Source organism: Eurosta solidaginis, chromosome 1 (genome assembly GCF_040869045.1).
Source record: "Eurosta solidaginis isolate ZX-2024a chromosome 1, ASM4086904v1, whole genome shotgun sequence".
NCBI classification, from domain to species: Eukaryota; Metazoa; Arthropoda; class Insecta; order Diptera; family Tephritidae; genus Eurosta; species Eurosta solidaginis.
The window spans coordinates 306,233,821-306,247,899 of record NC_090319.1 but is presented as its reverse complement, the minus strand read 5'-3'; the positions used below and the strand labels follow the sequence as shown (position 1 = coordinate 306,247,899).

The following is a 14,079-nucleotide window of genomic DNA, read 5'->3' as shown; positions in this document are numbered from 1 at the left end:
TAACAGAGTATAAAAGCACCAGCGGTAGAGGCGCTATAATCAGTTTCAATTAAGACGCTATCTAGCGAGCAATAGCTGTATTATTTTGAAAGTGAGTTTCATTTTGAGCTATCAATCAGTTTGGTTGTTAAGCAAGCTAGTTGTGAAGTATAAGTGTTATTGTGAAGTACTTTAATAAAGGCCATTTTTCCATTATTCAATATTGGAGTTATTTATTCAACAGTTTAGTGATTCGAACTTAGCAGAAGGGCAAATAAGAGGATTTGAAGTAAATTCGTTACAATATACTTTCTATCTATTTAGAAATAGTAGCGTTATCCAAATATTCTTTTTGATTTCAGTAAAAACAGGTGGGTTTCATACATATGTATGTAGGTACATATTATTTCAAACTAATTATTGCTTGAAAATCGTATGTGATAAAGAGACAGTGCTAATCGAACTACTAATGCAAGTACACAGACGAAAGAAACGTTGTCGTTTGTTCGAAAGAAGGTTGCCATAGTGTCAAAATACATTACTTAAATTAGAATATTAGCTGTAGGCAAAATTGTACCAAAAATGGCAGCGTAGTACTTCAGTACTTTCTTGAGTCAAATTGTATCAAAAAAGTACAATTGTTGCCGTCAAAACCAGGCCTTATCTTTCGATCACGATGGCCACCCCCGCGCGCACTATAATATTTCTTCTGTTGCTACAATCCGTTCGTTCGTACATTTTTTGCACTTGCTTGTGCATACATACATACATATCCGGCAACTGGACAATTCAATTCGGAATAGAAGAAAGAAGGAAGAAACTAAAATTTTTTAAAGCGCTCCCGCTATTTTTATTAAATACTTTATTAATGTGTTGAATTGATAAATAAAGTTATAGCTGCTATTAAACATAAAATATTTCTCCTTCTTTGCCCTTAACAAATCTTTAAAAAATTTTAGTGTTTTGCTTTGATTAATCACTTGGAATCGCGATCATTGTTCAGCACTTGCACGTGCCAATAAAGGCTCCTGCATAAACCGGCAACAGTGGCTAAAGCGTTCGCAAGGATTTATCCAGTGAAATCAGCGGCATCAATTCCGAAATTAACAACTTGTACTCGAGTTTTTCCTAGTTCACACTGTTACCTCGTGCAAACATGTGCATTTGTAAGGTATGCGGAAAAAAGGAGGACAAATCTGCAGGGGAAAACTGGGTGCAGTGTGACGAATGTGAAGAATGGTTTCACTTCGAATGCACTGGAGTGGATGAAAGTGTTGAGCAGCGTGATTGGAGTTGCGCGTCCTGTACTGAAAATAACAATACGGGACCAGGGCATACAAATGCAACGCAAGACACAAATTCTTCTGGTTCGTCACAACAGCAAACGCAACCCGCTCAACCCAAGGGCAACGGATTAGAAGTTGGTGAGTGTGTCCAGTCGCAACATCAATCCAATGAAGGCAGTCGTCAACAACAACTTCTGTTAGCTATGCTCGAAGAGAAACGCGCTGCAGAAGAACGTTTCATAGAGCAAAAGTATCAGTTACTTGCTGAAATGAATATTAGTGGCACAACCGTTACAACTTTACCATTTGTTGCCACCAATACCCCATCACCCTCGCAAGTAGCAGCCAGGCAGGCCATACCGAAAGAGTTGCCTACCTTTAGCGGCAACCCAGAAGAGTGGCCGATGTTCATCAGCACCTATGAGCACAGTACGTCCATAGCAGGGTTTTCGAACGTAGAAAATATGCGTTTGCAGCGTTGCCTAAAAGGTAAAGCACGCGAGTTGGTGAAGGACAAGTTGCTCCTTCCAACTATGGTACCCGATGTTCTCAGCACACTAAAGATGTTTTTCGGTAGACCAGAATACATTTTGGAACGAGTCTTCGCTAAAGCAAGGAAAATAGCTCCCCCAAAAGACAAACTTGAGACACTCATAGAGTTTGCACTAGCTGTCCGTAATATATGTGCGACAATGCAAACTTGTAAGCTGGACGAACACCTCAACAATCCGATGCTGGTGAAAGAACTCGTTGACAAATTACCTAATCATCACAAGCTGGCTTGGGCAATGCACCCGCGTGACGGTGCACCACACATACAACAATTTAGCGAATGGCTTTATCGTATTGCCGAAGCAGCATCAACCGTAGTATCACCTGCCGTCGTTTACAAAACAAGCTCAGTTAATACACACAGCAGCGACAATGACATACGACCAAAAACCAACGCACAGCGTAACCATGCTCAGGGTCAGTCCAAGCAGTATATGTCGGAATGTTTCGCGTGCAATGCTACTGATCACTACGCCTCTCTTTGCTCAACATTCAAAGACTTGCCAGTAAATGAAAGGTGGTCTATGGTAAGAAGGGAAACGGCATGTTATCGCTGCTTGAAGACTCATCGCAAAGGCTGTTTCTCGAAGAAGGGTTGTGGTCCGTCCACTTCTGCATAGTGGCGGCAATGAAAATGCAATTAAGGCAGAAAACGACCAGGCCATTGTAAGCACACATCGCGCCGATAACAACAGCAGACAGTTCTTTCGTATAATGCTAGTAAAGCTGCATGCGGCAGGTAAGACAATCGAAGTGTTCGCGTTCCTGGACGAAGGATCGTCCGTGACACTCATCGATGAGTCAACATTCAAAAGGCTCGGCATGAACGGCGTACCAGCACCAATATGTCTACAGTGGACGAGTGAAACTACGATCAGCGAAAGCACATCGGTGCGAGCGTCAATACAAATATCCACAACAGATAACAACAGACTGCTTTGGTTAAATAACGTACATACAATAAAAAATCTAGCTCTACCGAAACAATCGATGAACGCAAGCGGGATTCAAGGGGTTGTGTAGCGCAATATATAGCTTCTCCAACCCAATTGTCAACCTCACCTTCGAGCGGCGAATCCCGTTTCACTAACAGACGAGGCTCTGGCGACCCCAAGCTCCTCATGGAACTTGGGGGTGGGGAGGGAGGGATGGCCTGAAGGTTTAATGTGGCCATATAAATCGTTCCCGAGATGGTCGGGCCAGCACCTTAATGGTGCTGTGTTACCGGAGCGTATCGGATCTGTATCCGACAAAGGACCATCACATCGATAACACTCCCCAAAGCCTTCGGGGAGTAACTAATCGCTACAACAACAACAACAACATGAACGCAAGCGAGCTGCGTAGCGCATACCCTTATTTAAGGGACATACCTTTACCATCTTACGATGATGTTCAACCAATGTTGCTTATAGGAGCCGACAATTGGAAATTCGCTGTACCTCGAAAAATACGCGAAGGTCGTCGTCACGAGCCAATCGCATCTAAGTGTTGGTTAGGGTGGAGCATCCAAGGCGCTTCGACCGCAGCAACATATGTAACCATGCATCATTGTGAATGCAAATGGCAAGAATTACACGACGTCGCTAAAGAAAGTTTCAGCTTGGACGCCGTGAAACAACAAAATATAATGTCAAGCGACGACAAACGAGCTATTGAGATGCTGGACCAAACGTGCGCTAAAGTAAATGGGCATTTCGAAGTCGGCCTGTTATGGCGCTACGAGGACTACAGCCTGCCCGAGAGCTGCAACAACGCACTTCAGCGTCTCAACTGTTTAAAGGCGAAAATTAAACGCGAGCCGTCACTGTACGAAAAAATCGATAACCAAATCCACAATTTAATACAAAAGATATGGCTATCAACAATAAGCATGTCTGGTATCTACCGATTTTCATAGCAACAAATCCGAACAAGCCTAATAAAATCAGACTAGTGTGGGATGCGGCAGCGAAGTCGTACGTTATTGAATGATCATTTTCTCACGGGACCAGATCTGCTACAACCTCTTATCGAAATTCTACTGAGGTTCAGAGTGGGGAAGGTGGCAATATCCGCTGACATCGCTGAAATGTTCCATAGGATAAATATTCGCGAAGAGAACATGCACGCTCAACGCTTTTTGTGGTTCGACCAAATCAGCGGTCAAACAAGCGCATATGTCATGAGAGCTATGACATTCGGCATAAACTGCGGTCCATGCATTGCTCACTACGTCCGAAACAAAAATGCCGAAGAGAAACGTCAGAGGTATCCCAGAGCGTACGAGGCAATCCGAAACGCACACTACGTTGATGATTACATAGACAGCACCGAAAATGAAGAAGCCGCATTTGCGGTGGCAGACGAAGTTCGCACTGTTCATCGCGCTGGTGGATTTGATCTTAGACACTGGGCTTCGAACTCGTCTAAAGTCCTTCGACAGCTTTCAAATATTGACCCAGCAGAACAAGTCCCAGTACAATTCGGAGAGGCAGAAAAGGTTCTGGGTATGTATTGGGACCCGTATAACGACATTTTTAAGTATATTTTCAGGTTCGCACGGCTGCGTAGAGATGTCTTAGCGGAGCAGGCCGTTCCGAAAAAACGTGAGGTTTTGCAGGTCCTCATGTCCATCTTCGACCCGTTGGGGCTGGTGGCTTGTTACACAGTAGGCCTGAAAATACTTTTACAGCGCGTGTGGCTAATTAATATTGGCTGGGACGAAGAGCTCTCTGAGGAGCTTGCCGAAGGTTGGCGACATTGGAAGCGTACCCTGCCTTTAACACAAGCAGTCGAAATTCCAAGGTGCTACTCACAACAATTTCATGATGGGGCGCGTGTAGAATTGCATACGTTCGTTTATGCAAGCGAGTACGCTTACGCAGCGGCTTGCTACTTAAGAGTAGCGCAAGAAGATATTGTCGATCTTTCGTTAGTGGCTGCGAAAAACAAGGTCGCCCCTCTAAAACCTCTTTCCATTCCTCGTATGGAATTGCAAGCTGCGTTAATCGGCCTACGCTTGTCTCAACGTATTCTCAATGTGCGCAAACTCAACATACAAAACGTCACATATTGGTCCGATTCGAGGACGGTTTTACAATGGTTGAAGATGGACCCACGCAAATTTCAACAATTCGTTATGCATCGTATTGGCGAGATACTTGAAACTCAGACGTCAGGCAGTGGCGATGGGTCCCAACGAAATTTAATGTGGCAGATGCAGCAACCAAGGTCAGCAGTCCAGTGCCAATTACACAGTGGTTGTACGGTCCCGATTTTCTACGGAAGGCGAGCTTTGAATGGCCCGAATTCGAGCGCACCATCACTGATGACGTCGATATGAGCGAGTTGCGGAAACATGTATATGCAGTGAGCAAAGTTCCATCTATACCGATAAACGTTAAATATTTTTCCGACTGGCGCAGGCTTTATAGGGCCGTCGCCACATTTATCTTACACATTGCCGAGCTAAGAGCTGCTGTACACAACTACGTCAAGCCGAACACAATTACGCCAGAGATGATTCAGAGCGCAGAAAATTTTCTCATTAAGCAATTGCAGCTTGAATCATTATCACCTGAGATCAGTGCATTATGTGCTAAGCAACCACTAAGCAAACGAAGTCGATTGTCTGGGCTAAACGCTTACCTGGACAATAATGGAGTAATGCGCATACAAGGAAGAACTAATTCCATCGATTGCCATATGGATGCTATAGTAATGCCGCGAGAGAGTCATACAACATTCCTCATCGTACGAGCTTATCACGAAAATTTTCACCATATGTCTCACGAAACGGTTATTAATAACCTCAAATCTTCATACTATATACCCCGTTTGCGCGTGTTGTACAAAGCGGTACGCCAATCATGTCAAAAATGCAAGATTCACGCAGCAGTACCTATACCACCACAAATGGCGCCTATACCCACTGCGAGACTGGCCAGCTTCGCCAAGCCATTCACTTATACCGGCGTAGATTATTTCTGCCCAATTCTCGTGAACGTTGGCAGACACAAGGAGAAGAGGTGGGTCGTACTTTTTACGTACTTGACACTTCGTGCGGTACATTTTGAGATAGCATACAGTTTGGATACTAGCTCATGCATCATGAGTATACGTAATTTTATGGCAAGGCGCGGCACTCCGTTGGAAATATATTCCGACAATGGCACGAACTTTAGAGCAACGAAAAGGCTTGTTCGTGACCAAATTATCAAAATTAATTTCGACGAAATTACTACTAAATACGATCGCATCAAGTGGCACTTTAACCCGCCAAGCGCCCCACATATGGGAGGTGCATGGGAACGCCTCGTTCGATCAGCGAAAACCACGTTACGAAGCATCTGTCCATCTTACTCATTCAACGACAAAAGTCTTCGTTGTGCTTTGATGGAAGCTGAGTTCATCATTAATTCTCGGCCGCTCACCTTTGTAAGCCTCGATTCGACTGATGATATTGCCCTGACCCCAAATAATTTGCTTATTGGGGCAGCCGACGGGTACAAGCCTGCTTGTATTCATGGCATGAACATAAGGCAGCGGTGGCGTCAAGCGCAACTATTCGGAGATCGTCTTTGGCAACGGTGGGTGAAGGAATATACACCTGTACTTACGAGACGTGTTAATTGGTTTAAGAAATGCACGCCGTTGGCGGTGGACGACATCGTAATTGTGGTAGATGAAAACCTGCCGAGAAATATGTGGCCCAAAGGTAGAATAGTGAAGACAGTGGTGGCGAAAGACGGTCAAGTAAGAAGAGTAAGCATAAAGACGAGCCTAGGAGTGATGGAAAGACCAGCGACGAAGGTGGCTAAACTGGATGTCGGCACTGAATATGGTGGTAAATAATCAGTGGGTAATTTACGAAGGGGGGGGGGGGGGGGGGGGGGGGGCGGGGGTTGTTGCCGTCAAAACCAGGCCTTATCGTTCGATCACAATGGCCACCCCCGCGCGCACAATAATATTTCTTCTGTTGCTACAATCCGTTCGTTCGTACATTTTTTGCACTTGCTTGTGCATACATACATACATATCCGGCAACTTGACAATTCAATTCGGAATAGAAGAAAGAAGGAAGAAACTAAAATTTTTTAAAGCGCTCCCGCTATTTTTATTAAATACTTTATTAATGTGTTGAATTGATAAATAAAGTTATAGCTGCTATTAAACATAAAATATTTCTCCTTCTTTGCCCGTAACAACAATTGTATCGAAAAACCCAACCCTGGCATAGACTAGACTTGACTTGAGAAATATCTCTTACAGTTCTGTTAAATGAACATTGCATGTTACTGATTAGTCAAAACATAGCAACACTTAACTTGATTTAGAAGTCTGCTGAATTTTGATTTTCTATGTAAGTTCTAAGTGACGTTTACATTTTGAGATGCCATTTGTTTGCTTCCATTTCATTTTGACATTTTGCCATACAAATTGACATTTATTGATTATGATGCCAGATTGTATGCGCTAAGTGGAGTATAATCGTGGCTAAGTTGCCAAGTTTACGCCAAGTCAAGTCAAGTCTATGCTAAGTATCAGTAATGGGCCCTTTAGTTAACAGTGTTGTTATTGAAGTTTATTATACCTACGGGAATAACTTTTCACAAAACACTTCTTCCGAAATCAAATTTCTTTTACATTTGCTTCAAAATCTGGATATAAAGATAAATTGGTTGTAATGGCAATTAGTTGTACATTCAAAAAGTTATCACTTTCGAAAAGTATTTCTACCCCACTTCCAGTTAAAATATTTCTTATATCAAGCTACTTAATTCTCAATAGTCCTGGAATTCTTTGAACTCATTAAGCTAATTGGAGCTGTATGAGAATGATTTAAACATCAACGTGCAATTTTTACATTGAATTTTTTTGTAAAAAATGTTGGTGTTACTTTTTGTTTGGCACGTTGATATTTACAACATTTATTTATTTAAATATTTTCCTAGCACAACAATTTTGTAAATTATTTTACAGTGCTAGTCAGGAATTGTAAATAGTTAAATTTAAAATGAATTAATATGACAACAAGTAATAAACAATACAACAATAATATTAGTAAAGATAAAAAAATAATACTTATACAAATATGATTATTAGACAATAGGGGAAAGGAAAAAAAAAACAAGATGGAGAGATAATACAATTTCATTAGCAAGAATGCAAAAATAGTTTCGGCTTACAAATCATGGTAAAAAGTGGTTAGCTCATTTTTGAAGTGTCGAGCATTTCCTATTTGTCTAAGTCTTGCGGTAAGAGCGCTCCAAAGGTGTATGGAAGTAACGAAGAACTGCCGTCCAGACGTTAGAAAACGGTATCTTATGCGCGTGAGAAGAAGCACTGATCCCGATGAATTGAGAAACGAAAGCCTCCGATATAAATAATCAGGTTCCTTTGTATATATAATTTTGTGAAGGATATCAGTGTTTTAACTTTTAAAAGATTGTGAAAAGAAATATTTAGCAACCTTTTAGCGTGATGTGAAACGTGGTCAAGTCTTTTCAACCCAAAAACAGCAATGTTATTGTAAGCAACATTAAGTTTGTTCATACACACATATTCATAATTTGAGTAAATCTCACATCCATAAAGGAGTGTAGGTATAAGGTACGCTTTCGCTAGAAGTAGTCTAAATGTAGGGGAGTGAAGTATTGAGTTTGGACCTCTACGCGTTGGCGATGGCGAGTACCGAAGAAGATTTAACGATGAGCTGTACGAGCTATACGCAGACATCCACATAGTCCAGCGAATTAAAACGCAGCGGCTGTGCTGGCTAGGCCATGTTATGCGAATGAAAGATGATGATCCGGCTAAGAAAGTGTTTCTATCGGAACCCGCCTATAGAAGCAGAGGTAGAAGGCGGCCCCACTCCGTTGGAAGGAACGGGTGGAAAACGATTTAAACTCCCTTGGTGTGACCAATTGGCGCCGGTTGGCGCAGCGAAGGAGCGACTGGCGCGCCTTGTTGGACGGCCATAACCGTTTAGACGGTGAAGAGCCAATTAAGTAAGTAAGTTACGAAGTATTGAGTTAGCCACAGTGTACGAGGCATTCGATACACTTTTCCTACCGTGATAAAAATGTGGTCTTTCCATGTTAAGGTGTTTTAAAAACTACTCCTAGGTTTTTGCAGCATCAACGTATTCGATGACAGAATTGTCAATAACTATTTTGTCAAAAGCATGAGTAGAGAACGACATGGCGCAACGATACAAGGTGGCAGCATGGAACAGCTGATTATAAACTTTTTTTATTTGATTTGATACATCAACTTCCGGTGCAGTACGATTTTGACATTTGTCCATCGACTTTACAAAAACAAAGTACATGGAATTTTTATTTATGTTTGTAGGTATGTCAACATGCTGCCACCTTGTATCATTCCGCTATGAGAGAACGACTTTCTATTAATAACGATGCATTTCGACTTTTTGGGTTAAGACATAGGCCGTTCATAGAAGCTCACACACCAATTTGATTCAAATCGTAATTCAAATTATTTAAACACAAAGCGGTACCATCACGGGGACAACATGTGTACAATTGCACATCGTCAGTATAAATATCGACGTTTCACAAGTCATTGATGTACAGAACAAATAGCAGAGGGCCCAGAAAAGAGCCTTGTGGGACGTCTCTGAAAAGATGTAGGAAGTCAGACTTTCTACTGTCTAAACAAACCGCCTGAGGCCTGTCACCAAGATGCGATCTAATAAGTGAAGTTGCATTACTCGAGAAATTAAATAAACTTTTCAGCTTCTTACAGAGTAAGGTGAGGTCGACATGCATAGTTATTCCTTCACAAACTCTCAATATCTCTTGGTATGCTTGGATTAAGTGAGTGGCTAGTACACCAAACATAAAACAAATTGGTTTAATTCTTATACTTAGTGGTTACTGCGTAAAAAGGACTAAAATGAAAAAAGGGACCAGCGGACCAAATGGGGTTGGAAGGGACCATTTTTTGTCCAAATGGACCAAACTGGCAACCGTGATACGGAGGGAAAAGAAATTATGGAGAGGAGTGAATAAGAAATATAGCTTAAGAAAACTAAAAGCACATCGTAGCACAGAGGCTTGTGTCTCCGCTATTAAGCACAACTCGTATTGTAGCGAATTATTTAACCACTGCCGCTAGATGTCATAAACAAGCATACATTCAAGCCTAGAGAGGGAGGATGAGGGAGATTGAGCGGTATAAACTTCTTAAAAGTTACACAACTAGACCAAAGTAAGGGCAGAACAACGTCTGCCGGTCTGTTGGAATGTTGATAAAATACAAAATTCGGACGGAACTGTAGTGGTACCTGTTTATTGTACCACTTAGATATGTTATTTGAAAAATTACATTTATTAATTATATTTTGATTATATTTGATTTCAATGAATGTTAAAAATTTTCATATTTTTAATCTTCTATCTAATTGTAAACATCAATTTCCTTTAACTTATTTTCAATAAATAATATTATTATTATTCAAATAAATTTATAGTACCTGGGCGACCGAGCTTTGCTCGGCAATCTTCGAGTATGCCGCATAACATACTTTGTTCTACATGTCATTATTAATCAAACTCTATTTTTTGTAAATTTCACGAATTACAACTATCAGTTAGTTCAATTAAATGTCAACTTACTTCCCTAAGAGTCATGATTCAATTACTAAAGGGTTGTTCTCCAATTATGACAGTGCTTTGACACTCCCAAATTTAAAAATCTGGACGGGTTGCTTTTACGAAGTATGGAAAACGGGTAATATATCAGTCCCCTTCATCGAAAATTGTAGTAGAAAAGAACATTTAGTAGTATATTAGTAGTGATAATAAATTTGTAAATGCCAACAGGTTTTGGGGGAAATAATTCATCATCGTCATTCTTTCAGAATTCGTTTGAAGAATTTCGTTCAAAAATACACTATCTCAAAATTTGTTCAATGCATTTTGACATAAGAGGGACTTAATGAAAATAATTCTGAGATAAGGCGCTTTTGTGACAAATCCTGAAATGGGAAATTATTAAAAAATATTATGAGGTAGGACGATTTCGAACTGACAGGCGACATGGCGTCTACTCAGCCGAACTTAGAACTGTATATTCCGGCCTTGACTTTGACAGAAGAGCTAAGCTTTTGTGCGGTCCTTCTACACAGGGAGTGTTTACCTTTTTATTCTGAAATTTTGGAAAGCTCTTTTCCGTTTAAGTATTCATGGAAGTATTCCAGATAAGCCTTGAATTTTGAATATTCGGAGGAACTCGTTCGTTTGATACTACCTCATGAGGTCCGTCTTGAATGCAGACGAATGTTCCGAACATACGGAAGGAATGAGTTAACATGCTCAATGAGTAGATTTCGTTACTGATGACAATTTGTGATTGGTCGCACCTATTGGATGGGGCGAAGTACTGCTACAACAACAACAACAACAGTACATTTCGTTATGGCATCTCCATTATTTAATAATGGCATTTTTACGTGAATCGATTTACAACTCGAGTTTTTTACGTTGGTTTAGGTTTTGTATGTTTATAGGTTTACGAAAGTGAACGATTCTTTTGTGTCCGTAATATTCTAAAATTTCCTATGTTCAGCCACATCAACACTATGGACATATTCAGTCTATGTGAGGTCTTTATTGACCGGCCAGTTCAACCTAACCTATGTTCAGCCACACTAGTATATCATGGCATAGTTAATAAATTCATCATAAAATTAAAAAAAATGTTCTAAGGAATTATGCAGTTTAGTACTTATCGGATATTTGTAAACTGATTGCTGCCTATTTCTACTACTAATATTTTTCGAAAAATCGCAAAGAAACAACACAGTTAACGGATGTCAATTCGATTTGGGAGCAAAATGGCTGCAATTGTCAAAAAATGTGTCGGTCGAGCAAACCTCTTGTGATTGAATCATACCTAAGCGCCATCTGTTGGTAAGTAGTTAAATGGTTAGATGTCGTTTTCAAATTGAACATATGCCTCTAGTGTTTAACGGTAGAAAATTAAATGATGAGATATCTTTTTGCTATGGTGAGAAATCTTTCAAATAGTAATCTGTGAGAAATTGTAATTATTCATTTCATATTTGCCAAAAATATGCATTTAAATACATTTTTCTAGAATTTGCCACGGTGCTTTGATATTGCATTTTAATTTTATTAGCGTGTGTGAAATTAAGAAAATTAAGTCTAATCATGTGTAAGATTTTTTTACGAAGATTTTTAACTTTAATGTTCTCCTTTAAAGCTTTAATAGAATATGAGTAAGTAGAGTAATATTTCGTCTAATTACCCCAACCCTAAATGGCAACCCTACTCGAAAATATCCCTATTGTAATGCGGAGTGAAATACATACCTTTCGTTTCATACCTCATTAAATTGTTTTTTAAGTTCGAATAGGTGGCAACCCTACTCAAAAATGTCTATTGTAATGCGGAGTGAAATACATTTCGTTTGATACCCATATCGGCATATCTTCTGCAATTTTTTTTTATTTCGAAAAGGTGGCAACCCTAAATGGCAACCCTACTCAAAAATGTCCCTATTGTAATTCGGAGTGAAATACCTTTCGTTTGATACCCATATAGACATATCTTCTGCAATTTTTATTAATTTCGAATAGGTGGCAACCCCAAGTTGCAACCCTACTCGAAAATGTCCCTATTGTAATGCGGAGTGAAATACCTTTCGTTTGATACCCATATCGGCATATCTCATGCAATTTTTTTTTTTAATTTCGAATAGGAGGCAACCCTAAATGGCAACCCTACTCAAAAATGCCCCTATTGTAATGCGGAGTGAATTACCTTTCGTTCGATACCCACATCGGCATATTTCATGCAATTTTTTTTTTCGAATAGATGGCAACCTTGTGAAACATTCTGAGTGGCAACACCTAGGTAGAAAGTCTTAGAAGGTGATACATTATCCCTGCGCCAAATTTCATTTAAATCGGTTGAGCCGTTCCCGAGACCGTTCGGCTATAAAAATATACAAGAATTGCTCGTTTAAAGTTATAAGATTAATTGGTTGTACTAAGAGAATTGCAAGAACAAATATGCGGTGCCCGCTATTGTACATATGTGTATATATAAAAACTTACGGCTAAAGGCAAAGAACAGAAATTAGGAATAGTAAGACAGTGTCAGCTCGGAAATAATAAATTCTAATCCCTGGAGAAAAAGAAAGAAGGTGGTGGGGAAACAGCATAAGAAATCATTAAGTCAATGCAAATTAGCCTTTTTCAGAAATTAAGTGTTCTTAGCTTTAAAAAGTTGTCAAAGGAGATATCTAACAACTTTTCAGCGTGATAGAAAAAGTGATAAATAAATGCAATATCTATTCATTCAATACTTACAGTTGCGAATCTATTGTGGTTAAAATATTGTATTGCGTCAGTTGGACACCTTTTGGCAGGCCAGTTGTGCCTGAAGAACAAACGATCAAGGCTACATCTTCCTTTTTATTGGCTTTGGGTGTATCGAAGTAATCCTTGGATGGAATTTTTTTACTACTTATTAGCTCATCAAAGCTGTGATATTTGTTCGCTTGATGGTCGACACCAATACCGACAACTGTCTTGACAAACTTATTATTTTTTGCCACCTTCGCAATAAGATCTACAGTAAATTTTGAAGCAAATATAACCTTTGGTTTTGATAGATTTATGGCGTGATGTACTTCACCTGCAAATATAAAAGACATTTATATATTAACCGCATTACATGTGTTATAAAAACATAAGGAAACAGTATTTGAACAATTTATACGATTTTTTTCGTAGCATTGTAATGCTGTATTGTAAATTTTACATTGGATTTTATTTCGAATGATTCGAGTTTAAAACAAACTGTGGTTAACATAAAAGGCATTTATGTGTACTCAAGTTGCACTATCACAATACTCACGTTCTGAATAGGTAACATTTAGCGGTGCCACCGTAGCGTTAACAGCGAATGACGCAAACAAAGTTATGGCAAAGCCAATATTATTCTCACTGGACAAACCAATGACATCACCACTCTTAACACCCAAATGTTGTAGCACCCATGCCATGCGCACAGCGGAATCATATATATATTTTGCCGAATACTCTTGACCAGTTAATGCATCAATCATTACTATTTGATCGCCAAAACCTTTAAATTTTTCAAGTAGAAAATGCCCCAAAGATTTGTAGGCTTGTGTTTCGTTGCAGGTAACTGGGCCGCCATAGACAATATTTCCGGGGAGCAGAGTAGTCATATTGGAAATCTATGAATAGAAAAAAGTACAA

At 39.8% G+C, this 14,079-nt stretch overlaps 1 protein-coding gene across 3 annotated transcripts in view; it reads right to left on the bottom strand.

The window, feature by feature from the left end:
• LOC137237598 (luciferin 4-monooxygenase) overlaps nt 1-14,079 on the bottom strand; it is a 55,903-nt gene that overhangs the window by 39,606 nt on the left and 2,218 nt on the right. For all 3 annotated transcript variants that reach the window (XM_067761404.1, XM_067761401.1, XM_067761402.1), the window contains exons 2-3: nt 13,712-14,057; nt 13,162-13,489 (exon numbers count right to left, since the gene is read on the bottom strand). In XM_067761404.1, coding sequence (XP_067617505.1) covers nt 13,162-13,489; nt 13,712-14,048 — 665 coding nt within the window. In that variant the 5' untranslated portion in view covers nt 14,049-14,057. The remainder of the gene's footprint in view (nt 1-13,161; nt 13,490-13,711; nt 14,058-14,079) is intronic.